This window comes from Uncinocarpus reesii, genomic scaffold, assembly GCF_000003515.1.
Source record: "Uncinocarpus reesii 1704 scaffold_2 genomic scaffold, whole genome shotgun sequence".
In the NCBI taxonomy this organism is placed as follows: domain Eukaryota; kingdom Fungi; phylum Ascomycota; class Eurotiomycetes; order Onygenales; family Onygenaceae; genus Uncinocarpus; species Uncinocarpus reesii.
In genome coordinates this window covers 4866636-4893045 of record NW_003052499.1, presented here as the reverse complement: position 1 = coordinate 4893045, position 26410 = coordinate 4866636, and the positions used below count along the sequence as shown (strand labels likewise).

Below are 26410 nucleotides of genomic sequence, written 5' to 3'. Positions count from 1 at the left end.
TCGAAAAAGCCCTGGCATCCGCCTTTGTAGACTGGTTCTTGATTTTAGGGGATGGAAATCCTAGACAAGTTGTCCGCCTCAGTGTTAACAAACAGGACAGCAAAGGAGCCATGTTTCGTACGGAGAGTGGAAATTTCAAAGCTTAGTTCTAACAGGAGCTTTGATGAGAAGCTTCTTGGACTCATGACGTCGATGGCTGGTTACTGGGACTTTGTAGGTTCTGAACGGCGACCGTTCTAGAGGAAAGTTGTCAATGTGAAAGGCAGACCGTTTGATAGGCCTCGAGGTCAGTTAATCAAGACTCTCAACGGAAACAATGGAGGAGGCTTTTAGCCATCGAACGTGGGATGACAACTATGCCTTGAATTAGCTCTCTGGAGAACCCAATTCATGGGGAATGATTCACTCACTTTCGCATATAAGTCCAGAGCAGAACAACTCCGAATATCTATGATCTAAATTTATCTAAAGTTGGTGATCCATATGAAGTTAATCGTTCGTAACCTTAAGCTTTGGTGTTCCCCCCGAAACTTGGTAACTGCCTTGTATTTAGACGCGGAGCCTGCAAGTTCATAGGGCGGAGAGTCCGGTATCCGGCGGAGGAGAGGGCAGTCCGCAGGACCGCGAATTATGGTTGTAGGATGTCGACCCGGATTGGACTCATAAGGGCTCGTCTGTCCGCCTCTTCTGGAGCACAGTCAACGTCGTTCGCTAGTAACGGCAAGGACCATTTCGCGGATTCGCTTTCATGGACTCGCAAAAGAGCAAAAGCTCCCAGTCTAATTTGGCTTCCGTGCTAGGTGGCGCGATGGCCGATGTGTTCAGCCAGGCGGGTCGCGTCGGGCCAGACCTTCAGATCCTCCATGAGCGCGCCGAAGCCATGGCTTCTGGTGGTATCGTCAACGACCGTAAATATACCGTAAGTAGGTGCCCAAATGTCGCTTGTCTAGCAGCCAACAAATCCCCCTTTTCTCTCATTGAATAGATCGAGCATATTATTCAACTTGCGGCATCGCTCCCGAACGGATCGAAGCTTCGAGACACGCTGTCTGACCAGTTTATCAAAACGCTGTGGAATAACCTGGAGCATCCACCGCTCTCCTATCTGGGGGATGAGTATAAATATCGCACTGCCGATGGCTCCAACAACGTAGGTTACTGTCTTGCCAATTAGCACGGGCAGGTTCCTTACCGCATTCAGAATATCATGTACCCGCATCTTGGGGCGTCAGGGAGCCACTATGCACGAAGCGTAGTGCCACAGCGGCCGAAGCCGTCCAATCTACCTGATCCGGGCCTTATTTTTGACAGTATGCCTCTTCAACAATGTGGAGACATTTCGCCACTTGTACTCACTTTAGTTAGCTCTTATGAAGCGTGACGGTCCTTCTAAGGACCATCCCGCTAAGATTTCGAGCACGCTTTTTCATTTTGCGACAGTTATTATCCATGGTGGGTAACTGTTTACCTTCACCAATAGAAAATAGTCCAAGTTGATGCTCTTTAGACATATTCCGCACGGATGAGAAAGACACGACTCGGTTGAAAAACTCGTCATATCTTGATCTTGGTCCGCTCTACGGACATGATGGAGAGCAGCAAGAAAGGGTTCGGGAGTTTAAAGACGGCCGGCTCAAGAAAGATGTCTTTGCTGAAGAGCGGGTGTTAGGCCAACCTCCCGGTGTTTGCGCTCTACTTGTTGCTTTCAACCGTTTCCACAATTACGTGGTTGGAGAGCTAGCCATAATCAATGAACGAGGCCGCTTCACATTGCCAGAGGGTATGACCCAGGGGAGTCCGGAATATAAGAAGGCTCAGCTCAAGCGCGACAATGATCTGTTTCAGACTGGTAGACTGTGGGTGCTCGTCGCGGCCCAATCCTCTTCGACAAACACTGGCTTACTTGAAGCTGCGCAGCATAACTTGTGGTCTCTATGTCAATATAATCCTCAACGATTATTTAAGGACGATCCTTAACCTGAATGAAAATCCCAAGGACTCGGATTGGAAGTTGGATCCTCGCCAGGCTCTCGGTGTCTTCGATTCAACCGGCGTTCCAAGGGGTGTGGGAAATCAAGTAAGCGCTGAATTCAACGTAATCTATCGTTGGCACCCTGCAATTAGCAACCATGACGAGGAATGGGCCAAAGGGTTTTTCAAAGAAGTTTTTGGAGATATCGATCCGAGTAAGTATCATACCATATTACCAGGCCGGAGTGAAACTCAATTCGTTTGCATCTGTTTACTTTTCGACTAACATGTGCAACAACAGATAAGCTCACTTTGACGGAATTCCGCGCCGGGATCTGGAAGTGGACACAAAGTCTACCAGAAGATCCCGCAAAGTGGGAGTTTGGAGGTCTGAGACGCCAGGCTGACGGAGCTTTCAAAGATGCCGACCTGGTTAAGCTTCTCCAGACAAGCACTGAAGTTGTTGCCGGTAAGTTTGTGTATTCACATTGGGATATGTGGCTCTAATGCGCAGTGTCGCAAGGCAACTTTGGTGCACGCAACGTACCAGCCGTGATGAAGGTTATTGAAGTGCTTGGAATCGAACAAGGACGAGAATGGGGGCTTGCAACCCTCAATGAGTTCCGGCTCTTCTTCAAGCTAAAGCCGCACGAAACATTTCGTAAGCGACCTCTTTTCATCATTTAGGCCTCCGTTTGACCATTTCACAGTGGAAGTAAACTCGGACCCATCGGTTGCTGAAACATGTAAGTGCTAGCACAGTGCGTAGCATACTGTCTACTGAATGTTAGGTTAGTGGAAGCACTGTATGGCAACCCAGACGACATCGAGCTGTATCCAGGAATTTACGCGGAAGACGCGAAGGTTCCTCTCTCGCCTGGGTCCGGCCTTTGCCCTGGGTTTACCATCTCGACCGCTATTTTATATGATGCGGTAGCACTGGTGAGGGGCGATCGGTTTTATACAGTCGATTACAGCCCCGAAAATCTGACAAGTTTTGGGTAAGATGGTATCATAATTTTCACAGCAGGATATATGCTGATGCGTTTTCTAGGTACAACGTTGCAAACTCATCGTTTGACGTTGCCAAGGGGGGAGTCCTGTATAAGCTCTTGATGCGTGCTCTGCCGGGCTGGTATAGACCGAACTCAGTCTACGCCCTCTTTCCATTCACGATACCGGAGAAAAATCGTGAGATTTTTGAACAATTGGGTACCGTAGACGAGTATAGCTATGACGCGCCGTCTTTCATTGGGCCACCTATCCCCGTTATCACATGGCGGGGAGTGGTAGATGTCCTTAGCAACCAGGATAGGTTCAAGGTTCCTTGTGAGTTCGAATCATCATGTTCATTTCATGCGAGGATAATCAGTTAACCTAGATTCAGGGGGACCACACACGTACCAACTCACGAAACATGACTATATGCTCAGTGGCGACTCAGAAGCCAATGCAGAGCAGAGAGATTTCGTTCGAAAGTGTCTTTTTGACCCCAAGGATGCTCTGGGCCAAGTTCGAGAATTTTATGAGGAGGTCACGATGAACTTCCTACAGAAGCATAGCCGAAAAGCGGGAGATCTCTACCAAGTGGATGTTGTGCGCGAGTAAGGATATCCCAAACTGGATCGCGATGTTATATGCTCACTTTTTGGACAGCATCGGGAATCTTGTGCATGCCAACTTTGCAGGGCATTTCTTCCAGATTCCGCTGCAAAGCGCTGGCGGTGGATCGGATACATATACGGAGCAAGAACTGTATGATGCGTTGGCGCATCTGTTCGCGTACGTATTCCTCGATGTTGACCAGGCCATGTCATTCCAGCGGAGCGCGGTTGCGAGGAGGGATTCGCAGCGACTCGGACGGCTGGTGAAGGAGGCTGTTACCGGGGTTCAAGCTGGCCACTTTTTCATCTTAAAGCAATTCCTGGAGCACTCAAAGAAAGACGTTCTCAATGACTATGGGGCCCGTTTGGTGGAGCGGCTGTCTGGTCCGGGGAAGACTGCAGATGAAGTAACATGGACCCTTATTCCCACGGCGGCGGCAGCAGTCGCAACCCAAGCGCAAGGAGTATGACATTCGATTCGAACGCTTGAGGTCACGCAAGCTAATAAACTCATCCAACTAGTGGGCCCAACTTATCGACCTGTACATGTCGGATAAGTATTACTCCTACTGGCCGGTGATCCAAAAGCTCTCCCGATCAGACGCGCCTGAAGATTTCGAGACGCTGAAAAAATATGCACTCGAAGGGTAACTAATGCCATGCTGGCCCGTTCGTACCCGCAGAGCTAATTAGTCTCGTAGGCTTCGTCTGGCGACCCCTGCCTTTGGCGTGCTTCGCACGGCTGCTACCGACGGCACGGTCAAATATGGGGACCGCAAGGTGTCATTTAAGGCGGGCGACGTGATATTTGCAGATTTTACGGCCGCTGGGACCGATCCATCGAAATTCCCGGAACCCGATGCGATCAAACCCGACCGGCCTGATGAAAGTTATATCCACCACGGCTGGGGCGCCCATGCGTGCCTGGGACGACCGTTTGTGACCGTAGCTGCGGCTAGTATGCTTCGAGTATTCGGAAGACTGGATAATGTGAGAAGGGCGCCTGGCCCGGCTGGAGAGATGAAGAGCAAGGCGGAAGGAGGGGCATTCAGGGTGTTCCTGACGCCCGACGGAACGGAATGGAACCCGTTTCCCTGCAGTAAGTTCATGGTCTTGGTTGGCTTGTGGCATGGGTAGGCTGACAGAAAAACAGCAAAGAGATTGCTATTTGACGGCTTTGGCGAAAGGGCGGAATGAAGTCGGAAGCTGATTTTCCGGTGCTGATGGCGGACTTGTTGACTAGCTAGTGAAGCCGGGATCCCTGGGTGCAGGGTTGATGCTGTTCAGAAACCAACAGATCAACAGGAGAAATTGAGACAAGTGTGTTAATAGTTGGCTAGTTATGAGTTAATAATGCTGATCGCTCTTTCACGGCCTGTTCAAAGTTCATCAAAGGGATTTGTGCATTATTGAAGATGTTGACTCTGGAGACATCCGCCAGAGCACCAGTCCAGTCGCTGCCTCTGAGCGTCTCTTGAACACGACGGCGGGCGGGATCGCGCCAAGTTTCTGGATCACGAAAGACGAAACCTCGTAGTGTCGATCAGTCTCCTTGGATCGAGCTCGACTCAGTCCCGGCGCCGGGGATCCATGGGTGTAGCCTGGTAAACTCGTCAGCAGAAATCTCTTTTGCAACCGGGGTGTCTCGCGGCGAACCCACGCCAGCCGTTGGTTGTGCGCGTTCTTCCGGTTGCTGACGAGACTTTCGAACACGCTCAGAGAAATCCTCTTCGCAAAATGGCTGATGTCGTTGCTGTGAAGATGGATTGAGCATCTTCCCGTGTTGCATCTCAAGGCGGGTTATGTTTTTCCAATGTCCTCCGTTCGACAATCGCGCCAACCATGCGCTTGAGATTCCGGTCGGGTCGCGGGATTGATGCACTGAGCCGATCCCAAATCGCCCTCGAGGTACTTTTGTTTGTCGCTCTTTCATGGCACGTTGTCCACGCAGCACAGGATTCCCCCGCGCCGCTGGCAGTTCCATCCGGTTCCGACTGGTAAGTTTCGGGAGATGCGTTGGATCGGGCGCCGTTAATAACAGTTATGTTAGGATTGGATATGACGGGTACTGGAGCCCGTGAGTGATCAAATGAAAGAGCTTGTAACTTGATGGTCTGAATGAATCTAACTCGCTGGCAGGGTCGCTATCCGCGTCGGCTCCCCTCCGCAATGGATCAACGTCTTTCCCAACACCGGGAGCTCCGAGACTTGGGTGATTGGACGCGATGGATGCGACTCTAGTATGTCTACATGATCCCTTCGATGTCAACTTTGGGTGGGTGGTGTGACGCTCCTGGGGGTTACGCGACCACGCTTAGTTTTGAGCCACGGCCCTGACAAGAGCATGCAGCTATGGAATGTCGTACGGCGCGGGGGGGTTTCTTTCTATCGAATGAGTCGAGCACATGGAATGGAATCGGTTTCTACGAACTCGGCAACGACCTTCAATTGGACCACAGCGGCGTTGGGAATTATGGCTTTGACAATATATCCCTAGACGACAGGACAGTGCTGGCTGATCAGATCGTGAGCATGGTCAACACCACTGACTGGTGGGTTGGATCTCTCGGACTGGGGATCAAAAAAACTACCTTCACCAGCGAAGATAAACTATCATTTCTCAGTACGTTGGTGGAGAACCGGAGCCTGGTTCCAAGTCACAGCTATGGCTACACCGCAGGGGCATACTACCGTTAGTTGACTCATCCGTGTGGCAAGCTGCATTTCACTAACCAGTGCATGTACAGAGCTACAAGGCGTCCGGTCCTCTCTCACTCTTGGAGGTGTCGATAGAAATCGATTCGTTGAAAATACCGTTTCTTTCGTCCTATCACCAGACGACCTTCCAATGGTTGCGGTCAAATCGATAAAAGTATCATCCAACGTTGAATCATCTGGATCAGATATTGTCGACCTTCATACCCTAAATCGACTGGAGCGCTATACGATTGATTCGTCTTCTCCTTTCTTTTGGTTTCCGGAATACATCTGTGACGCCTTCGCAAAGGAATTGGATTTGGAATACGACGATGCACTCCAACTCTATACATATGGAACAAACTCAACGACTTACGACAACGTAATGAATGCGAATATGTCATTCACATTTACCTTGTCTGACATCCCAGATTCCGGAAATTCGATCGATATTACTTTGCCATTCTGTGCCTTTGACCATCAACTCTCCTATCCCTTCCCTAACCTTGACGCCAACGCTAGCTCGCAGGGTCTTCACTATTTTCCCATGCGGAGAACTTCCGACCCAAAACAGTTTACTATAGGGAGAACATTCCTCCAGGAAGCGTATCTAGCGGTGGACTATGAACGACATAACTTTTCAATCTCTCAAGCCAGGTTCCCTTCGGATGGTGGTATTAGCAGAGACTTGGTTGAAATATCTCGCCCGACAGAAAGCTCTTACAAAGGCCCTTCTAAACCGCAGAACTCTCTATCTACGAGCGCTCTAATTGGAATTGGCGTGGGAGTTGGCGTCTTTGTTGTTATCGCAACGTGCATCGGGATCACTGTTTGTCTTCGCAAAAAAGGCCGTAAACCTAAACTGCTTCCGGAGCCACTCCAAGAAAAGGCCAAAATGAAATGGCAAAGGCGGCGATACTGGCCATTTAGCTGCTCAAGAATCTCTTCTACGCCTTCTGAACTATCCAGTGAAGCTCATTTTGTTGTTGAAGCTCCAGCAAACCCTGCAGCCACTCGATATGAGCTTGAGGGATCGAATCAACCTGTTGAATTGGAAGCCTCGGAAGTGATCAACACTTTTTATAGTGTAAGCGGGAAAAGGCGGGATGTTGCTATTCCTCCTCCTGTTTATCGGAATGAAGTAGACGACAAGGACACAAGTGAGCCAGCAACACCACAGGGCCCTCCGCAATCCGGTGCAGGGCCTCCTGTGTATATCCTGACTAGCATACCGTTAGATGCTAGTCATAGCGAACCGATTTTGGTCAGCCCACTGGCGCCATCTATGACCGTCAACGGAAGCCTTAGCACTAGCGGCCCTTCTCCGTTGACCCCAAATCGTTCGTTCAACGGCTCTTTCCTTGGGAACGGCTCACTATCGATACGCCAACCAGGTGACTCGTATTCAAGCCAAGTAACTGCTTCTGGCGTTGGGACGGGCGGATCGACATTGGAGACTGGGCCCGACGGGCCTTCCCACCCCGTGGACGGGCAACCGCCGCGTGTAATAAGGAGGAAGTTTAGTTGGGAAGAGTGATGAGCACTCTTGGATTTGATTTGTGAACCCGAACTTTCTCCAATGTTCGGCACGGCGTTGGTACTATTTTTACGGTAGAATATCTCTAGGCACCGGCGCCAGTTGTGATTTTTTTGACCCGGCTTGGTGGGTTGCTGATTGGAGCTTAATATCTCCCTTGGAGCTTTTTTGCGTTGGGTGTACCCATACAACCTGTACAATAAAGAGTACGACTAGACACCTTTCATTATATCAATCCACATCCTCGTTGAAACTCAAGCTTCCTTAGGGATATATACATGTTGGTTGTGGCATTTACACATCAGAGGAATGATATCTTCGTGGCTGACATAATCGCGGAGAAAAGCAGCAAGACAAACAGAGCAAACAGGCGGTCACGGCACGTGCCATCGGGCTTCAGGGGTCTCGCTGTTGCGCAACGACAATCTTGACTCCATCGTCGATTACTGAGACAGCTCTCGTCCTCATCGTGGACGAGTTGATCGTTTTAGATTTGAAGCCTTGATTCTGGCTTTGGCCCGGAAATCTACCCTCGGATTCGTCGCCGAGCACAATGCCATCGCCCGCTCTTTGTGACGTAGTGAACAGGGTGTGACTCTGGACGGACAAGTCATTCTTTGAAACTCTTCAGTCTGCCGAGATATTCCCTCTCCTTCGATTTTCCATTAACTATCTGCTTAATGGAGACCCTGGCCGGATAAAATCGGCATTTTTAATACAAGTATTCTTGCATTCTCCATTCCCGGGTGTGATTCACAATGGAGGTGGCTTCGACAGCAACCGCTTCTGTCTCTCCGGCGGGAGCGACCTTCTCAGCCTCGGTCTACGATAAGAGTGCCAGCCTCCTGAATACTACGTCCTCTCGATTAACGCCCCTTCCTTCGATCCCGAAACAAATCCTGCTTCTTCCATTTCGCTTCATATATCGTGCCGAGGTCTTCATATTCGTGACGTTGCCCGGGTCTGTGGCTCGAATGATAGGCTGGGACAGATTTTTTGAATCTTTGATTGAGAAAGGAGCCGATTTAATAGAAAGAATCAGTGGCTGGATAGAAGGTGGCGCTACAGATGCTGCTGCAGCTGGGTTGGGAGCTATCGAAGCAGACGGGGTAACCGGAGCTGCGGGGGCCGCGGAGGCCGCCAATGGCTCAGGCTTCTCCTTTGGAGAGATTACCCATGGCTTGAGCAAGTTTGGTGGCTTTTTTAGCTATGTGATGAGTAAATGGTCCATCGGATGCTTTGCTGTGGTGAGCTTTTCTACGCAATCCTAAGTTTATATTCCCACACTCTAATACTTTTGATAGGCCCTTATTCTGAACCGTGTGAGCATCTATGCTTCTACTCGCCGACATCTCTCCCTAAAATGGAATCGAAGGCTCCTCTTACGGATAATCCCAATTGTTTTGTTTTCCACTCAGATCGTTTCTTTACTGAGAGCCTGTCGCTGCCAAACCTCTCCCGACTATGCAGCTCTTCGCTACGGTAAACCCAAGCAATTGTCAAGTTTTGATTATGCTGGCGAAGGAGGGTTTCTTTACAGATTGAGCTCGTTTCTACTGCAATGGGAAGATGATCAGGCGTCATGCAGCGCGGTGTCTATGGATCAACCAATGAAAGCTGGAGACATTCCATATGGATCATTTTCTCTTCTTTGGCCAGCTTTCTTACGCTTTTGCCTGGGACATTTTGTGGAAACGCTTTCATGTGCGCTTCAAGGAAAGCCTGTGGGCAGCGAGGTGGGAATGTCCATATTTGAGCATTCACTTGCTTTTGCGGAGGCCGAAACCATGCTCACCCAGTCCATTGGGCTCGGAGTGTTTGGTAATATTAAGCCTGCGAATTCTGCGGAAGCTGCCAGCGCCATGTCTTCCGGTACAGCTAAGCTCCTTACCCGGAATCAAGTTTTAGAGAGACTGAACGTCACGCCTGAGCTATTACTTATCACGCTTATTTCGAGTTGCAATAGCTTGACGTCGAATATCCTTGACGTTTTTGGAAAACAGAGCAAGTATCGATTCATCAACACAACAGTGTGGGGTCTCTGCTTTATGGCCTCTATCGTATGGGGAATTGTCAATTTAACCATTTTCGGTCGTGACGCTACAGTTTTGAGGTTTCCTACAGTCTGTATAGTAGGTTTTGTGCCGCATTTACTGATTCTCATCGGCATTCTAGCATGCGGTAGTATATACCTTCTTGCGCTCTTCTTAACCGCCTTCTCCCTTCCTTCAGATCTCCCTCGTCCGACCTCTTTCAAAGAAAGGCTTACTTTAGCTCATGGAAATATGCAGGGCTCTTCGCAAGTCCAAAGCATAAGGTTCAATTCCCATGATGATTTTTACACTACGTTGGTGAGGATCGGCTACTCTTCACTGACCGCGGCAAGTGAAGCTGTTTTCTTGAACGAAGGCAAGGGGGTCATCGCAAAACGAATGACTTGGCTGGAAGAAGACAGACTTGCAGAGCTCTTGACATCTCGCTCTGAGCATAGTCAACAAGTGCAACCAACCTGGGACAGTCCAACTCTCGGCGTTGATGATGGGTTTGATTTCAAAATCCCAGACAGGACTTTTGAGTGGCAAACAGGGTACGCCCAGGAAAAGAAGTTCGAGAAAAGACGGCGGGGTACGAGGCCTGTTAGGGGCGACTCCGGCCTTGGAAGCGTTGGTGCTTTCCAAGGGCCTGCTAGATTTCACCATGGCTTCGCTTTCTTCAAAGGTATCTTTATCCTCTTAACCGGATGGGCTGCATTTGGGATGGTCCAGTTATTGAAGTGCGCGGGAATTGTAAACCGTCCACAGTGGCTAGTTAAACTAGCCGGCTCAACGCAGACAACCAGTGGGGTGAAACAAACAATGCCGCAAAAGTCGCTAGATTTCTGGATTCTCACGGATGACGGTGTATTACAGTTACCCGAAAATGATAATTTTGACGTGGAGGAAGAAATGCGGAAGAGAGAAATGATGCATCATGCCTCATGGGGAGAGCCACAGGAGACACTGTTTGAAAGAAAACTTTACAACTGGTGGAAACTGGGCGGAGCTTGGGGCGAAAAGGACGAAAGTGGTGATTATACTCCACCGTCAGACGATTGGGACGATACTACGAGTGTTGTATCCATGAATTCAAATGAGGGTAGTGAATGGGAGTCAGATACCTCAGACGGCCGCAGAACTCCAACACAAGAAGATCCCCTATCCGGATAAATCTAAACCTACAGCGACTGATGCTCTGATCGATACAGCCTCTTTAGCCCGGTTGCTAGACCCAAAAGACCGAGAAAGTAGGTCAGAGGCTCGCATACTTTCGTCACACTTGCTTGCCGGCCAGGAGGGAAGGATCATGACACGAAGCAAATTCAAAAGGAAAGTGGAAATGGAAAGAGCTCAAGTTCTGACTTTAAACCGATCTTCTCATCCCTATTTCCGCAGTGTGTCTGGAGACTCTATCGAAAAGAGACGGCCTTCGCCTGATGAAGAAGCCGAGATATTGGAGAGGTTGATCTTGTCACGACGTCTTGGTGGCCATGACCCGTCACCCAGTGCGCGTGGATCTTCTCCATCTTGGGAGTCCGGTGCATCGGGCCTGGGACCTTCAGGCCCGCAGTGTGTCGTTTGCCAGGCCGCTCCAAGGTCGATCATCACTTGGCCTTGCCGGTGTCTTTGCATTTGTGAGGAATGCAGAGTGAGCCTTGCGATGAATAATTTTGGAAGCTGTGTCACTTGCCGCCGAGAGGTAGCAGGGTTTGTGAGATTATGGGTTCCATAAGTGAATATACACATCTTTTACTTTGTTTATATATGGCGACAGATATGCATTGCATTCAAGGCGTACTTGATGTGTTTTTGCGCTTGTTTTGCATGTAAATATTTACATTTCTATGACTCGTGTAATGATTTTCTTTCCACTTTTTTTCTGGTTTGGGGCACAGAATACCGCAAGGCTTTTTTGCATTAGAATATAGCCAGATCTTTTCACTCATCCTTCTACTTTATCCAGCGTGGATTATATTCTCGAAATGGCCGTTTTGTTTTCTTGAGAGACCCGTTACCTTGGCACCACATCATTGGAAGATATAAATTTATCGGGGATTCCGTAAACGGCTGAAAAAGGATCTCGACCGTTTCGAAACCTTAGCAAAAGAGAACACCAGATTTCTTTTGTATCCCCCCTTCATATCCAGCGCCAATGTTGACAGTAACATCTTCCTTTATGTTTGCAACGATGTCGGCCTGGTTTCCTTGGGGGCTTGTCATTAGCTTGCCATGTTCCTTATGCCAAAATCACTTGACTGATTCCTAAGTACCACCTAAATTGAGAAAAGTGAATTCACACAGTAAAGCCGAGTTTTCCGTAGCTTGCTATTGTAGTGATAATATTGCGTTTATGGTTTTGCATAATGTAAATATGGGCAAAGGCTAGTCTGACGTCCAACAAAGGCAAAACATCAGCTGTACTGAATAATGTGGAATAAGCAAGCGCCAAATTTCAATGTGGTGGTAACGCCTTTAAAGAATTGGCCTGCTAAACATCCCCCCTGGTATGTCCGTGTTTACAGTTGTAGGATCAACAGGACGACCTATCTTAACCCCGGCACTCAGTCCGTAGTTGTTTGGGCTGGTATGAAGCCCTCTCGTTGGATCAGAATTATTGGGGGAGCGATGTGACAGATTGAATAATCGATTAGGAGAAACAAAATTTCGCTGGCTCTGATGTTGCCTGGCTTCGGCCGTATTCATTGCCCGGGAGGGAGGGGGTATCTGCGTGCGATGAGAAGTCGTTTGTGGAACATTAGCTGATCGAAAGTTAGCATTGAGTACAATCCAAGCCTGAATGCTGGAAACCTTACATTGACGAAAAGAAGATGGCATTCCACTTGGTGGCGGCATCATTGTATTACTGATTTGATTGTTGGAGCTTCCACTTCTTTGGCGACGATGCAACTGATCAACAGTATTGTTATTGGAGCCCAAACAAGCTTCACCATATTGTACAGGTCTCGAATTTGACAAAGTGAGGTGCGAATTCGGCTCGAAGCCATTGGATGTATGAGTGCCTGACGTCCCAAGATTCTGCAGTGTGTGAGCGACTGTATCGGAAACTGCAGTCTGAAGCTGCGACCTCATAGTTCGACTCTTCAGTATATTATATAAGTTTGTGATCTGCGTGTGTTTTTTGCTTTTATCGCGGTATAATTCCACCAGTTCTTGATTTTTCTTTTGCAATTGTTCTTGATTCATTTTCAGATCTGTAGACAATGAGCGTTATGTTTTCATTCAAGGTTGAAAACGGATAGCCATACCTGCAATTCGTTGATGAAGACTCGACATTTCAGAGTTGGCGTCGTGGATGACTTTGTCCATTTGCTTGTTTAATGCCGTGTACTTGTCCGTCAGGTTCTTCCCGAGGTACTCCTGGTAAAAGCTGCGCTGGTGGTAAGTACCGTGAATAGCATAGATCATACCCAGTCCAACAACAGCGTACATTTCTTGTGCAGTTTGGTAGGTCCAGAATGCCAGAGCCCTTCCAGCACACTCCATGATGGTATTTGGATCCAGTCCGCTGAGAACGCTTGTTTTATAATCATCTGTTGGGTTAAGCACCGTTGAAACCACATCATCGGGGTTGAGGAGGCTCGTTTGGCATGCCGGGCATTGACGATCCGCTCCAGTTGGTCGAGCGAGCCCCAGATGGTCTGCACATTTTAGGCAAAATATGTGACTAATGGAATGGTTAGAATAGTTTGCCCTTGGGGAAAGGCGAGGAAGTTCGACATACGAGCATGTTGTCACGACCGCTCGTTCGGTGAGGTTAGCCCGACATTGCAATGAATTGCATCGCAAACAAAAATCCAAGGCCTGAGCCATTCTGTGAGAAAATCGGTTGCTTCAATGCCAAACAAAAACATGAAGAAGAACCGAGATAGTTGAATCGGCCAAAAAGCAGCAAATGCACGGGGGTTACCTCGATAGAGTGACGTTCGGACCGGATTACAAAGCCATTTCCTAATCCGGAAGAACGGTGCTTTGGGCCTGGATTATGGAGGTTTGGATGCATTATATTGCAAGAGGATGCAAGGAAACGAGACATATGCTCCGGACTAGAGTCGCGTCTATTTAACTTGCTGTTGTGCTTTTCCACTTATCATTTCGGTACCCCCTAGTAAGGCTGAGGAGTGAAAATGAGACGCTGTGCTGGTACGTAATGCGACAGCTTTGGTGGCACAGCTCGATCAAAAGAAGAACGTGTTTCCTTGGTTGTCCCGTCTGACGCCTCGCATCTTTTCCTCAAAATCTTTCCCTGGTTCAAATTCGCGCCACAAACTCGCTGGGAATATATGTTTGTTCCTTTCGAACCACCTTCTATCAACGACCTTGGTAATGGTAGGGTCTGTATCCGCTCCTTCGATTTGGGAAGGTGACCCTTCTTCAGTTTCGGGAGGGGCCGTGTTTGAATAATCGAATAGCAATCCACTGGCGTTTGAAAAGGACGGGACTCGATTGGCGATGAAATAGTAAAACTCATAATGCTGTGTATGTTGTCAGCTCATCCGATTCCTTGCGCGAATGGATTTCGTAGAATCCAACCTACATGAGGTATAATAACATCCCCTCGTATCAACATTAAATCGTCCACCCCGACCCTCGCCCATTCCCTGCGATTATCTTTCCGTCCTTTTCCACCACCTGCGCCCCCAACGCCGAGCTCTGCTCCAACTTTACGACAGCGGTCGAGGAAAAGCCAGACAGGGTCGCCTTTTTTGACCTTCACCTTTCCGGCTGGAATATTTGTCCCGTCGTAAAAGATAAACGGAATGAGTATGTCAGTAGCCTTGACTTTCTCTTGAATTGTTAGAAATTCCTTTCGGAGATTATCACGCATTTGAGCTTCAGCTTCGAGTGATGCTTTCGTCATGGCTTTAGGTGCCGGCACTGACAGATGGGGATTCGGCGCGAGTTTCCGCACACGGGATTGGGGAGTGCCGTCATTCAAGCCCTTGGAGGGGGAGCGAGTTTCTCCTCCGCTCTGTGACATGCCGGCCGAGTCTTCGGCTTCGGCTTCGTTGTCATCATCTCCGAAAGATAGCTTACTTTTACCTATTTTGTTGCCCTTCTTTTTCTTCTTGCGTGGCGGCTCTGTCGAATCGCTTTGGCCCGTTAAACCACTGCTCTTCGCTCGTCAGGTTCAACCAACCAAACTGCTCTAGAAATATAAACTTACCCATCTGTAAGCTCTGAAGGTGTAGCACTTCTGGAGGCTCCGAGGCCCAAGCGACCAAGTGACTTGTCGTGGGCCTCTCGTTCTTTTTGCTCAAGGATATCCGCTCGTCGCTTGCGGAATTCTGATAAATTCACCAATCCGACTGTCTGGGACTTCAGAAGGTCTTCGGTCGAGGCCGTTTGATTCGCGAATGAACGTGGAGTCGACGTTCGACTCTGTGATTCGGAAGGGGTCGCCATAATAATTCAAAAAGATAGAAAAAGCTGCAGCTTGGATCTTAGAATGCTTTGAGCTACTATGCTTCCTCTATCGCGGTGTCAAGAGGGTGAGGTCCCTGGAGGACGGGATATCAAAACCATCACGTGATTGCCGGCTTGGACCATACCAAAAAAATGGATTTTTTGATTACCATAATATTACAGTAATATAGTTAATCATACATCCAATCATAACTATGTGTTATAGCTTATGTTACCATAACTAGTATTAGCAAAGGTGAACTTCCGTGCACCATCTGGATGGACTCTGCCATCATTAGGGAAATCAGGAGGGAGAAAGTTAACTATTCCATGCAGCATAAGACAATGGTGTCTGTTTTCTCACTCCTTCAAGTTAATGATGGCACCCATCTCACATAGCAACCTGAAAACAGCTTCACACTTATACCAAGCAGCATGAACCAGAGGCGTCCAGCCATTCTTATCCTTTGCCTCAATATTAGCACCTGCCTCGAGCAACTGTCTGGCAACGGCCTCATACCCATTCACAGCAGCATATATCAGGGGCGTTCGGTCGTCCGTATCTCTCGCATCGGTCTTAGCATTTGCCTCGAGCAGCAACTTAACAACAGCCTCACTTTCGTCCTCAGCGGCGCAAGCACAGATCAACGGCGTCCAGCCAAACCTCCTCTCCTTCACCTCAATCTCAGCCCCCTCCTTAATTAGCAACTTGACAATAGCTTCACGGCCATACCAAGCAGCAAGAAGCAGGGGCGTCCAGCCATCCACATCCCTCATCTCAATGTCATCGCCCCTCTCCAGCAGGTACTTCACCTGGTCCACGGGCTCAGACTCAGCAGCAATCAATAGCGACATCTGGCGATAGGCCTCTTCTCTTTCGGGATCAAAAGTTATGTCATGTAACCTCTTGACAAGGGCCACAAGCTCCCGTTTTGCGGTGCGTGACAGCTGCGTTCCACCATTATCTTCTTCTTCTTCGAGATCAGCCGTTGGCTCATAGTTGAAAACGCGCCTGACAAGGGCTGCTTGTTTTGCGTCCAATGCAGCAGACAGCGACGTTCCGTCATACTCGTATCTCGTCTCCGGAGCCGAACATTTCTCCAGTAGCAGCTTAAAAATGATTTCGTAGTTGCGCTCTGCGGCCCATGACACTGGTGTCCCACCACAATCATCTTTTGCATGCACATTAGCGTCTTTCTCAAGTAACAACTTAACAATAGTCTTGTCACCAACTTGTGCAGCATATGACAGCACTGTCCAACCATACTCGAACCTTTCTTCAAGACCAGCATTATAATCAAGCAGCAGCTTAACGATGGCTGGATACCTATTCTTCACAGCATCTGACAGCGGTGTCCCACCGTAATCATCTTTTGTCTCCACATCAGCACGCCTCTCAAGCAGCAGCTTGACAACAGTCTCGTGCCCATTCCGTGCGGCGTATGAGAGTGGTGTCCCACCGTAGTCAGATTTGGCATCTGGGTTGGCCCCTTTTTCGAGTAGAAGTTGAACAACGGTCTCATGCCCATTCTCTGCGGCCCACGACAGCGGTGTCCGGCTCGTCTCCAAACTGATGCCGCGCTCGAGCACCATTTTGACGAGATTTTCATTCCCAATTTGTACGGCCCACAACAGTGGTGTCCGATCATATTGCTTGTCGTTTGCCTCAAAGTCAGCGCCGTTCTCGAGAAGTAACTTGATGATGGCCGCATGTCCGTTCTCTGCAGCCCTTGACAGCGGCGTCCGAGTTATCTCCAGACCGGCGCCCTTATCAAGCAGCAGCTTAACAATGCCTGTGTTCCAATCATCTTTAGCCTTCGATAGTGGAGTCCGGCCATACTTATCCTTTGCCTGTACATCGGCGTTCTTCTCGATCAACAACTGAACGATGGCTGTATGGCCGTTTTCTGCAGCCCATGATAGCGGTGTCCGGCCATATACGCAAGTTGCGTCGACCATAGCTCCTTCTTGCAGAAGGGCTTTCACCAGTTCTTCAATCCCAAAATATGCTGCCAAGTGAATCGGTGCCATTTGCCTCGGGAACTTTTGGCTATAGCCAAAGTCACGCGGGCCACGCTTCATAACCGTCAGTGCCTGGATTGAGGCCTCCACCTTAGGACTACAATCCAGAAGGTCCATGATTTCCTGGCATACAATCGACGTCTGACGAGCGTGGTGTCCCCAGTTGTGCGCTGCGTATCTGTAGAGCTTATTCGACTCCAGCCGCTCCTCAAACTCCTCATCCGCTTGACAAGGCCCACGCTCGAAAATATCAAATGAGAGGTAAGTGACGCAGATTTTCATAATATCAGTCTGCGCATCTGGGAACCACTTATCCCGTGTTTCGTCGAAATACTGCTGTGTTGTGTAATGGACCAAACGGATAATACTGTTCTCTTCGTCGATTGTGACCAATCCAGCACACACGGAGACCATAGTTTCTAGGTCCGGCAGCCGTTTTGTATTAAGCTGAGAGTCACCAATCGCGACAGCAAGTGCGTGTTGAAGCTCTGCCGTACTTAGCAGCTGTCTTGCGCAGACGATCCACATTAGAACACGCTTTGCAAGCCTTTCCCCGTCAACATTTTGTTCTTCAATTCGCACCATGGCGTCCTCATATGCCTTGATGTAAGCTTCGGAGCCCTTTGGCAGCCTTTCAAGTGCGTCTAGGAGGTCTGCCTCTGTTGTCTTTCTCATCAACGAGCTGAGATGAAGGTGAGCGAGTAAGAACCTAGCAAGGATTAGCACATACCCCCCATAGTCACTGAAACTACATACATGCCCTTGGTGGCCTCAACAATTTTGGCCTTGACGACCTGTTGCAATCCCCGGCTTTTCCCTAAGAAATTCTCGTCGTGGCAACATATGGCAATCGAGATATTTCTGTACATCTTCTTCCTTAGCTCGAATTTCCCAATTGTGGACAGCCTTTAAACATCTCTACGACTTCTGGAATAAACCTAGAAGTTGCGAGGATGTTTGCTCCGCACTCTGCCTGGACGTTGAGGATTGTAGTTAAGAATATTGATTGACAGTCATCAGATATGTTGCATTCATCAAGCGCGTCAATGATGATGAAGACTCGCGAATACATGGCCGCCACGGACCGAAAAGCTCCGGAAATCTCATCGAATGATGGTCGCGTCCGCTTCTTCTTGTGATTGCTATAGAGAACTCTAACAATATCGGGCAGAGGAGTCCTCTCTTGGACAAGCTGCTTTAGCAAGCCTGCAAGTAAGTCAACAAACCTTTGTTCGTTTCGCCGCCGGAAGTCGCAATACAGGTATGCAATGCCAATGTTTGGGTCATCGTGAAACTGCCGAGTAATGTCATCAATCACAATCGCAGTAAGGATGGTCTTGCCTGCTCCAGGAAAACCTGGGCAGAATAATGTCTGTTTCGCTGTTTGGAGCCATGTCTGGTAGGCCTCGGAATGCAAGAACCATTGGCCAGTTCCGGCTTGGTGTCGATTTAAGAAACCACTCTGTTGAGGACCATAGTCGCTCGATGTGAGCCAGTCAAGGATAGTGCATCGTTCTTGATCTTCTTGTCGTTGGTTCAGACGATCTATACCCTCTCTTGCCGTGAACATTGTTTGACTGCCCTGGTTAGCCGCGGGGCGCCAAGTCAAGGGTATGGACATATTATAACCTAGTCATTTGCAAGAGGTATGTATTGAGAAATGCGACTTTTACCGTGATCCGGCCTCGAAGCTCACGAACGTCATCTGGCTCCCATCTGAGCTGTTTCCAAACCCTCTTTGTCCTTTGAGTCAAACTTCCACCTGTGCATTCCAGCTCTCGATACTTTTCCACCGTTCTCTTCAGCTCATCGAGTAGAGTTCGACAGCTGCTAGATATTTCTTGTAGGCGTGTTTGTTGTTGATCATTGAGTTCTTGGGGCGAAAGGTTGATTTCAAGGTCTTGTAGAATGATTGATAGGCTCCTAACCCTGTTAACCCAAGATATCAGCCTTCATCCAGCCATCTGTGAAGGGACTGGACATCGTACTCATCAGATATGCTCTTGAACTGGCTTGGAGCCCCGACAAAATCTTTGCGGATCTTGTTGGCCAACTCAAGGGTTGTGAGAAAGTCACTGATACTGAATCCAAAGCTCATGGTGGGCTTTGATCCAGTATATCAACACCTTTTATATACTCCTCTCCTGCGCCCTCGCAAGGCTGGAGCAATCTGCTGGGAAATAACTTATACAGTGAAAGGAGGGGAAATCACAATTCACCCAGCCAATCAATACCCTGGTGCTGATATCCTAGCAAAATCATGCAACCAAACACTGCTTTGATGCCATTTCAGCGACAGCGAACACTACTGAACAGGAACAGGGTCAATGAGAAAAGGGTAATTAAGGATCCAAGTCATGGTTTACCATCATTTCAGACTCCTCATTCAAGAGCAGGTTTGAAATCAGTAAAGGTGCAGCAACTTGAAGCTCAAGAGAACTGAGATGGATACCTTTCACACTCTACATTCTGTTATCTTTTATTATACAAGATTTTGGAGCACACTATCCCCTCACCTGTACGCCAGTGCCTTTTAGCGTATTTTATTAGCACATTACACAAATACAGTCAAAATCCAAGTTGATTGGATGATATGTGTACAAGCTAGGAATTTGTGTAAATAATTATGTAATCTATCAAGTTCAATGGAACTCCTTCCAACAAGAGCTTCAGGAACAGAGAGTCACCCTACAAGCAGAACATCCTGACCTAGATTGTGTAGCCCACTTTTGCTTTTTGATCTTATCTTTCTCTTCTTTAATTTTGTATGTGCACCACACAAGCCCAGTGACTTTCTAGATTCATGTGCAAATTGTATCGGATCAGATGAATGGTAATCTGACAGTATTCAAAAAATCCATTTTTCCGGTATGGGAAGCTTTCCAGTCGCACCTTGAATGGTTGCCCTCAATCAATTAACTATTAGAAGGTATCGCATTGTGATTAAAGATTCGTGATATCGACCATAATTTAGAGGGATTTTTTTCTCCGTCGTTTAACTACACTAGCCTACCGTGAAAGATACCTCGATCTGGTGGAGAGATCAAATATCCTGGACACAGCTTTCCAGTCGCATCAATGTCAAGGATGGAGGAAGAAGATGACGATCTCTACGACCCCGTGGACAACACTCCTAGTGGTCAGAGGAATTCAGACACAGTAGGCGACAGCAAACTGGAAATCGAGAATCGGGAAGGGGAGGGGGAGGAGGAAGAAGTGGAAGAGGAAGATGACGAAGTGAGCTTTATGCTGTTTTTGGATTTGGATATTTGGGGCTAATTGGTTCATAGGATGACTTTAATATTATCACAGAAGCTCCAGAGCCAGCGGTACCTCCACCGTAAGTCGAGAAGGCATTGCTCACCAAAGACTGTGCTTACACCGGATAGACAACCTCCACAGCACTCATTTCGAAACGAACCCCCCCGACCTTCAGTTAGTGACGGCACGAGCATACCGAAAGTAGCAACACCCTCCATCCCCAAAGCTGAAGTATACACCCCACAACAAGCTGCGGTGAAACCTGCCGCTCCTCAAAGACCGGGATCGTCTTATCCCGCTCAGCACACCTCTAGCATTGACGTTACGGCTAATCCTATTCATCCCGCGACCTCTAAACCTATCTTATCCAGCGACCTAGACACTGATTTTCCGGAAGATGATAAACCCTGGCGGCGTCCGGGTTCCGATATAAGCGACTATTTTAACTACGGTTTTGACGAGTTTACATGGGCAAGTTATTGCTTAAAACAGCAGGATCTACGAAAAGAAGTTGGAGACCAGAAGAAACAGCTTCAGGAGATGCAGGCGTTCCTTGGCCTTGCTCCTGGTGGGATGCCTCGCATGCCTGGCCCTCCGCAACCCCCACCTGGCGGAGTGGCAGGTCCAGGAGGAGGCCCTCCACAAGGTGCTGGTCCACAGAATGTAATGCCAGGCATGCCGCCAGGTATGCCAGAACTGTCCGCGGACATGATGCAAGGCATGTTGGCCGGCATGATGGCTCAGGGCTTGGACCCGTCAGCAATGGACCCAATGACGTTTATGCAACATGCGCAGGCTATGTTAGGTGGTGGACAGCCGGGCGCTGGAACACCCCAAGGCTCACAAGCGGGTTACGGGGCCCAGCCTACACCCCAGGGATTCGGTGGCCAGCCTGGTGGTCAGCAGCAAATGGGTTATGGTGGTTATGATCAGCGCGGAGCGGCTTTCGGCGGTGGCGTTCGTGGAAAGGGAATTCGAAGATGGTAAAGACGGCGTGCAAATTTCACAGTTTGAGGGATATGGATGTTATCAGCGCTGCCGGATTGCCGCATTTCTTAGATTTCAGTTACCGAGGTGACGTTGATATCAAGGCGAATATCATGGAAACTTTGTGCCACAATTGGCTATTTACAGTAAAATAACGGGCTTCTAAATGTGCAGCGTTTTAGGATCAATATCAACAAAAGATAGTTTACTGAGGCAATAGTTAACTATGAATTTGTACAAGCTAGGAATCTATGTAACTAATTAACTAATTACAAGCAGAATATAGTTAACTTTGTGGGCTAGCCAACACCAGACACAACTGGTTGCTAGTTTATTCATTCAACTTTTGTACACAGAACACAAGGAGATACTCAAGATGATAACCAAGGCCAGGACCACCAGACATGGCCATCATACACCAGCGAAGCATCAGGGTCAATTTCACAAGCCGCCACTCCACTGACAGGCGTTTTGTCCTGCTTCACTTGAGCAAGGTCTAGCTCTGCACTTCAATACTTAAGTGAACTCAGGTTTCTCCCTAGAGCTAGGATCTCGTCGCTTCTAATCCGCGCCTTGTTGCAATTGATATGACTCCTGGCGTAAGTTGATTGTATAGTTGTATGGCTGCCTGGGCTGGCGTGGGCGAACCGCTGAAAGGAGTCAAGCAACCCTGACAGAAATTTCCGCTCTGAAGTAGCTCTTCATTTAGATGTTAGGATTTCTGATCCCTTTGTTCAGTTGGAAACGCATGCTAAAGTCAGGGAGAGCTGGTTTCTCGCTGCCCCTATCACTTCCTAGGGTTGCAACTCCCGTGCATGTCCTGCAGAGTGTAAATGGCTCTCCATCGCCAGGATACTCCGGGTCGTATTTCCAGTATAAAACTGGATTTTCAAGTGCCACTCCGTTGTCATCAAATGCAAACTTGATGATAAAATAGTCCATCGGGTAACCCGTAGGTCTTCCACGCAAAACAGATTCGTCAAAAGTCATATACCAGAAGAATTTGTCGCTATCGTAAGGCAAAAGTTGGAATGTATCCCTGGATTTACCCATGAATGATAGAGAGAGGCAGTCATTCTTTGTTTCCTTGATCTCGATGAAGTAATTGTTGAGAGTATTATAGTACTTGCCGATGTACTCTTTCAGCGGTCGGGTTGGCGTATCAACCTTTCGTTGGCGTTTCAGCTCCTTCATGGTATCCAAGACATGCGATGTTATCTCTCGGTAATTTTTCTCTGCAACAAGTTTGTACGCCTCTTGGTCAACATCTTCTCCAAGGAGCAAATTTAAAAGAGCGCTAGCAACTAACTTGCTAGGCAGACCGAGCCCTGCTGAATTGGTGAGGACCACCACAGCACTGCGGGTTTGCGGGATCAGTGCAGAGAAGGATGTGAATCCCTGAATAACCCCTTGGTTGTAAAGAGCCAGTTTACACGAAGACCGATTTCCTACAAGGGGGTTCGAAGCTTCTGGGTCGTCGAAGCCAAAGTTGGATGGCAGCTGTGCACGATACCATCCGAGCGCAGCGCTATGTTCCCTAGGGCCAGAAAACGGCATGCTGACCATTCCAGACCATATAGCTCGCAGTTCTTTCAGGGGGTTCTCGGGAATACGCTTGGTATCTTCGTTCCACTCCGACAATCCAGCATCCATCAGGGCGTTGTAGAATTTTAGCAGGTCTGATACGGAAGCACGAAGTCCACCAGCCGCAGAATACAACCCATCTTGACGTTGTAAGGGCATTTTGACTTTATGAGCAGTGTGATTAAGCAAACTCATGTATGGTTGCGCGACATTCGCCGTATCCTGGGGGATCACTGAATCAAAAGTCCTGCTCATCCCGAGCGACTGCAAGATGTTGACTTTTACAAAGTTTCCAAACGTTGTTCCGGCAACCCTTTCAATTACTTGGCCAATAAGCTCGTATCCGTAATTGTTGTGAACGAAGGCCGTGCGCATTGGCTCCGTTATGGGAAGGGAATTAAATACGCGCGCAAATTGATCTCTCGCGAAAGCCGAATCCCCGTCTGACAGTAGCCAGTAGGCGTCGCCTCCCAGAACTCCGGTGCGATGGCTTAGCAGATCAGAAACTGAAGCATTGCAGACTGCGCCTCTCTCATAGCACTGATAATCTGGAAGAATGTGCTGTATCTGAGTATGCCAGTGCAGGTCTCCGCGGTCGACAAGTATTCCCGTTGCTGCAGAGGTAAACGATTTTGAGAGGGAAGCTATCGCATATATTGTGTCCTCGTCGGGCGGAATTTTGGCCTCAACATCACGGTGACCAAAGTTTGCATAGTGGATGACTTCTCCATCCTGGAGCACTCCAAGTGACAAGCCTGCGATGCCATAAATAGTGCATATTTGGTCAATCAAAGGGCCAAGAGCCTTCAGCGCGATACCAAGTTTCCTACTACTTATTAGCATGACAATTCCAACAATTACCACTCGATCACTTACATCCTTGAATGCCTGAATACACACAGCGAACTGGATAGTTGGGCACAAGCAGTGTTGCTGAAAACTGAAGGCCAAGTAGCTCATGATGTTTGCTGCTAAACCCAAAAGCGTTAACTAGCATGACGCATCAGCACTCGCACTCATTCTTGAGAGTCGCAGAAACCCCAAAATGTTTTCTAAATACGGAGCAGAAAATCCATTTACAATTCAGAGAGAAACTCTTTTAGAACAAAATCTCGTTTAATAGATTAGAATTGCTCAGATATCTGAGGTTCATAGAGAATCTAGTAGACTTTGGGTGTGGTCTGTGACTTGTGTCAATAGATTCAAGTCTGAAGATAATCAAGAAGTGACGGTGACGGTGACGACATGTAAGTTCTAGTGTGGGCCAGCGGGACAGGGATCCCGGCCCCGGTCCCGGCTTTGCTCGTCACATTCCCCTCCCGTGGGACGCTAGTTGCTTCTCCATTGAATATCTCATCAAGACCACTGGCAGGACTCATTCACTGATCTGCTGCCCTCAGTGGTGCTTGTCTTCCCAACAGCTGTGGCTCTTACTCATATGGACTATCACTGTTATGGGGTTTGCCACCTCAGTCGGCAAAGACCTGTAACTTCTTATCCACACCTCCTGTGGCGATAACGCAACGGACTTGCACATCAGGAGTATCTCCTTTTAGCCCTGTATTCAGTACCCCATTGCTTTCACCATTAGCATCTCTGGTGGAAACCCCAGGGACGTTTTTAAAAATTCCCGGGGCCCATCTCAGGCAGGTTATAAAGCGTTCATGCGCATCCTTGAGCGTCTTGACGCACTTCCCTCCTTGGCTTAGATCCCAGCATCGTAGCGTTTTGTCGTCCGACACTGAGAGAAGATATTTGCCGCCGGGGTGGAAGGCAAGCGCCCGTACCCAATTATCATGGCCTATCAGTGTTCCAAGGCACCTGCCATGAGCATCCCAGAGCTTGATGGTCTTGTCTCGCGATCCAGTCGCCATAAATTCTGCTGCACTACTTGCGGGCGGGGCCTTCAGTCCAGTCAAGGCCGCAAGGTACTGGTACGAGGCAAATGGAGCAAGAGCGCAGCATTCAATAACATGCTCATGGCCAAGCATCGTCAGTTTATGGTCTGAATTTGACCCAGATATATTCCATAATCGAGTCGTCATATCGTCACCGGCTGAGAGGAGGAACCGCCCGTCAAATGATGGGCAGACGTCTCGTACCCAAGCGGTATGGCCACGTAGTGTCTTCACACAATACCCAGTGACGACATCCCATATTCTCAGAGTACCGTCCCTACTAGCGCTGACAAGTAAATTACCAGAAGAGAGTGTTCCGGAAGCTCCAGAGGGTATGAAACGAACAGCACCGACACTGTGATCATGACCTAGTAGAGTTCGAATGTTTTTATACTCATCTGCAGGATCCCAAAGTTTAATGCTCAAATCAGAGCTGCAGGATGCTAGAAGAATACTACTTCTTGGTCCACCATAATCAACATCCAGTACTGCTCTTGTGTGACCCTTGACTGTTCTTTCCAGTTCGCCCAGTTCCCAATCCCATATCTTAATAGTGCAATCATCAGAGCAGGAAGCGAGGGATGAGTATATTGGATGAAATGCGATACTGTTTATCGTGTCTCGGTGTGATTCTAATGAATGCCGAACAGATCTAGGGAGCCAAGAAGCTGGATCCTGGTGTCGCTTGGAGAGGGCGGTAGGTGTTAAATTAGCAAGTTCGGTTTGCAATGCTGCGTTTCGGGACTCGAGGTCCATTATCTGCAATACAATACTAGTTAGACATTGACGGCGGTGGGCAAAGAGGGCGAAGAACTTCCTCTGCAAACCTACCTTTTTCTGCAACCGGACTATGCTTGTCCACTTTTTCTCCAGTAGGGTTTCATATTTCTTTGCTGCCGCAGTACCAAACGCCTCTTCATCAAGGCCCAACTCTGCTCTCAGTGCAGATGCTGTATTTGTTAGACCATTTGCAGACAGATACGCTACTAGTGATTTGTGCCTAGACACAACGAATAGATTAGCTTTCCTCTGCAGCTCAACTACTACCAGGGCATATGTACAGCTCTTCAGCTTGCCGACTCGTCAATATAGGACTCATGCTGGGGGTTCGTCCCCTAAGATAGCGCGTCTAATTTAGATCCAGGCTTTAAGTTCCTTGCTCCGGCAGCAAAGCGGTAACTAACAAACGTGCGAGCACATCAAAGGAATAGCAATGCTCAGCTTTATGCTTTTCCAGGTCCAGAAGCCTATCTGATATCTTTAGGTATGGTGTCAGTGCTGTGGTACAACCCACCTTCATGGTGTTATTGACACTAAGGCTGATTAGGCTTAACTAGCGCCTTGGCATTTTCGGCCACCTGCAGACTATTAGTCAGTTCAAACGAGCCA

The 26410-nt window shown here is 48.4% G+C and overlaps 9 protein-coding genes across 9 annotated transcripts; 4 read left to right on the top strand and 5 right to left on the bottom strand.

Annotated features, from left to right (window-relative positions):
* Positions 1-808: 808 nt before the first annotated feature.
* UREG_04620 (uncharacterized protein) lies at positions 809-4772 on the top strand (the record flags this gene model as incomplete). Its single annotated transcript, XM_002545057.1, has 14 exons — positions 809-919; positions 986-1150; positions 1362-1452; positions 1508-1856; positions 1918-2186; positions 2273-2440; positions 2486-2632; positions 2768-2972; positions 3026-3300; positions 3353-3575; positions 3628-4039; positions 4098-4222; positions 4277-4674; positions 4729-4772. 14 exons carry the CDS (start codon positions 809-811, stop codon positions 4770-4772), a joined length of 2982 nt encoding a protein of 993 aa, XP_002545103.1.
* Positions 4773-5417: 645 nt separating this feature from the next.
* Positions 5418-7809, top strand: UREG_04619 (uncharacterized protein; the record flags this gene model as incomplete). The annotated part of the gene is made up of 4 exons (XM_002545056.1): positions 5418-5572; positions 5715-5815; positions 5926-6198; positions 6323-7809. The coding sequence occupies 4 exons, from the start codon at positions 5418-5420 to the stop codon at positions 7807-7809; spliced, it is 2016 nt and encodes a 671-aa protein (XP_002545102.1).
* Positions 7810-8567: 758 nt separating this feature from the next.
* Positions 8568-11577, top strand: UREG_04618 (uncharacterized protein; the record flags this gene model as incomplete). Its single annotated transcript, XM_002545055.1, has 3 exons — positions 8568-9056; positions 9114-10944; positions 10982-11577. The coding sequence occupies 3 exons, from the start codon at positions 8568-8570 to the stop codon at positions 11575-11577; spliced, it is 2916 nt and encodes a 971-aa protein (XP_002545101.1).
* A 740-nt stretch (positions 11578-12317) lies between these two features.
* Positions 12318-13349, bottom strand: UREG_04617 (uncharacterized protein; the record flags this gene model as incomplete). Its single annotated transcript, XM_002545054.1, has 3 exons — positions 12318-12604; positions 12659-13057; positions 13112-13349. 3 exons carry the CDS (start codon positions 13347-13349, stop codon positions 12318-12320), a joined length of 924 nt encoding a protein of 307 aa, XP_002545100.1.
* Positions 13350-14041: 692 nt separating this feature from the next.
* UREG_04616 (uncharacterized protein) lies at positions 14042-15034 on the bottom strand (the record flags this gene model as incomplete). Its single annotated transcript, XM_002545053.1, has 3 exons — positions 14042-14338; positions 14401-14945; positions 15031-15034. 3 exons carry the CDS (start codon positions 15032-15034, stop codon positions 14042-14044), a joined length of 846 nt encoding a protein of 281 aa, XP_002545099.1.
* Positions 15035-15629: 595 nt separating this feature from the next.
* Positions 15630-19389, bottom strand: UREG_04615 (uncharacterized protein; the record flags this gene model as incomplete). The annotated part of the gene is made up of 5 exons (XM_002545052.1): positions 15630-18000; positions 18048-18152; positions 18377-18836; positions 18988-19220; positions 19280-19389. 5 exons carry the CDS (start codon positions 19387-19389, stop codon positions 15630-15632), a joined length of 3279 nt encoding a protein of 1092 aa, XP_002545098.1.
* Positions 19390-20378: 989 nt separating this feature from the next.
* UREG_04614 (uncharacterized protein) lies at positions 20379-21539 on the top strand (the record flags this gene model as incomplete). The annotated part of the gene is made up of 3 exons (XM_002545051.1): positions 20379-20528; positions 20582-20631; positions 20681-21539. The coding sequence occupies 3 exons, from the start codon at positions 20379-20381 to the stop codon at positions 21537-21539; spliced, it is 1059 nt and encodes a 352-aa protein (XP_002545097.1).
* Positions 21540-22244: 705 nt separating this feature from the next.
* Positions 22245-24083, bottom strand: UREG_04613 (uncharacterized protein; the record flags this gene model as incomplete). The annotated part of the gene is made up of 1 exon (XM_002545050.1): positions 22245-24083. The coding sequence occupies one exon, from the start codon at positions 24081-24083 to the stop codon at positions 22245-22247; it is 1839 nt and encodes a 612-aa protein (XP_002545096.1).
* Positions 24084-24592: 509 nt separating this feature from the next.
* Positions 24593-26321, bottom strand: UREG_04612 (nuclear migration protein nudF; the record flags this gene model as incomplete). Its single annotated transcript, XM_002545049.1, has 4 exons — positions 24593-25780; positions 25853-25971; positions 26206-26272; positions 26316-26321. The coding sequence occupies 4 exons, from the start codon at positions 26319-26321 to the stop codon at positions 24593-24595; spliced, it is 1380 nt and encodes a 459-aa protein (XP_002545095.1).
* Between the last annotated feature and the right edge of the window lie 89 nt (positions 26322-26410).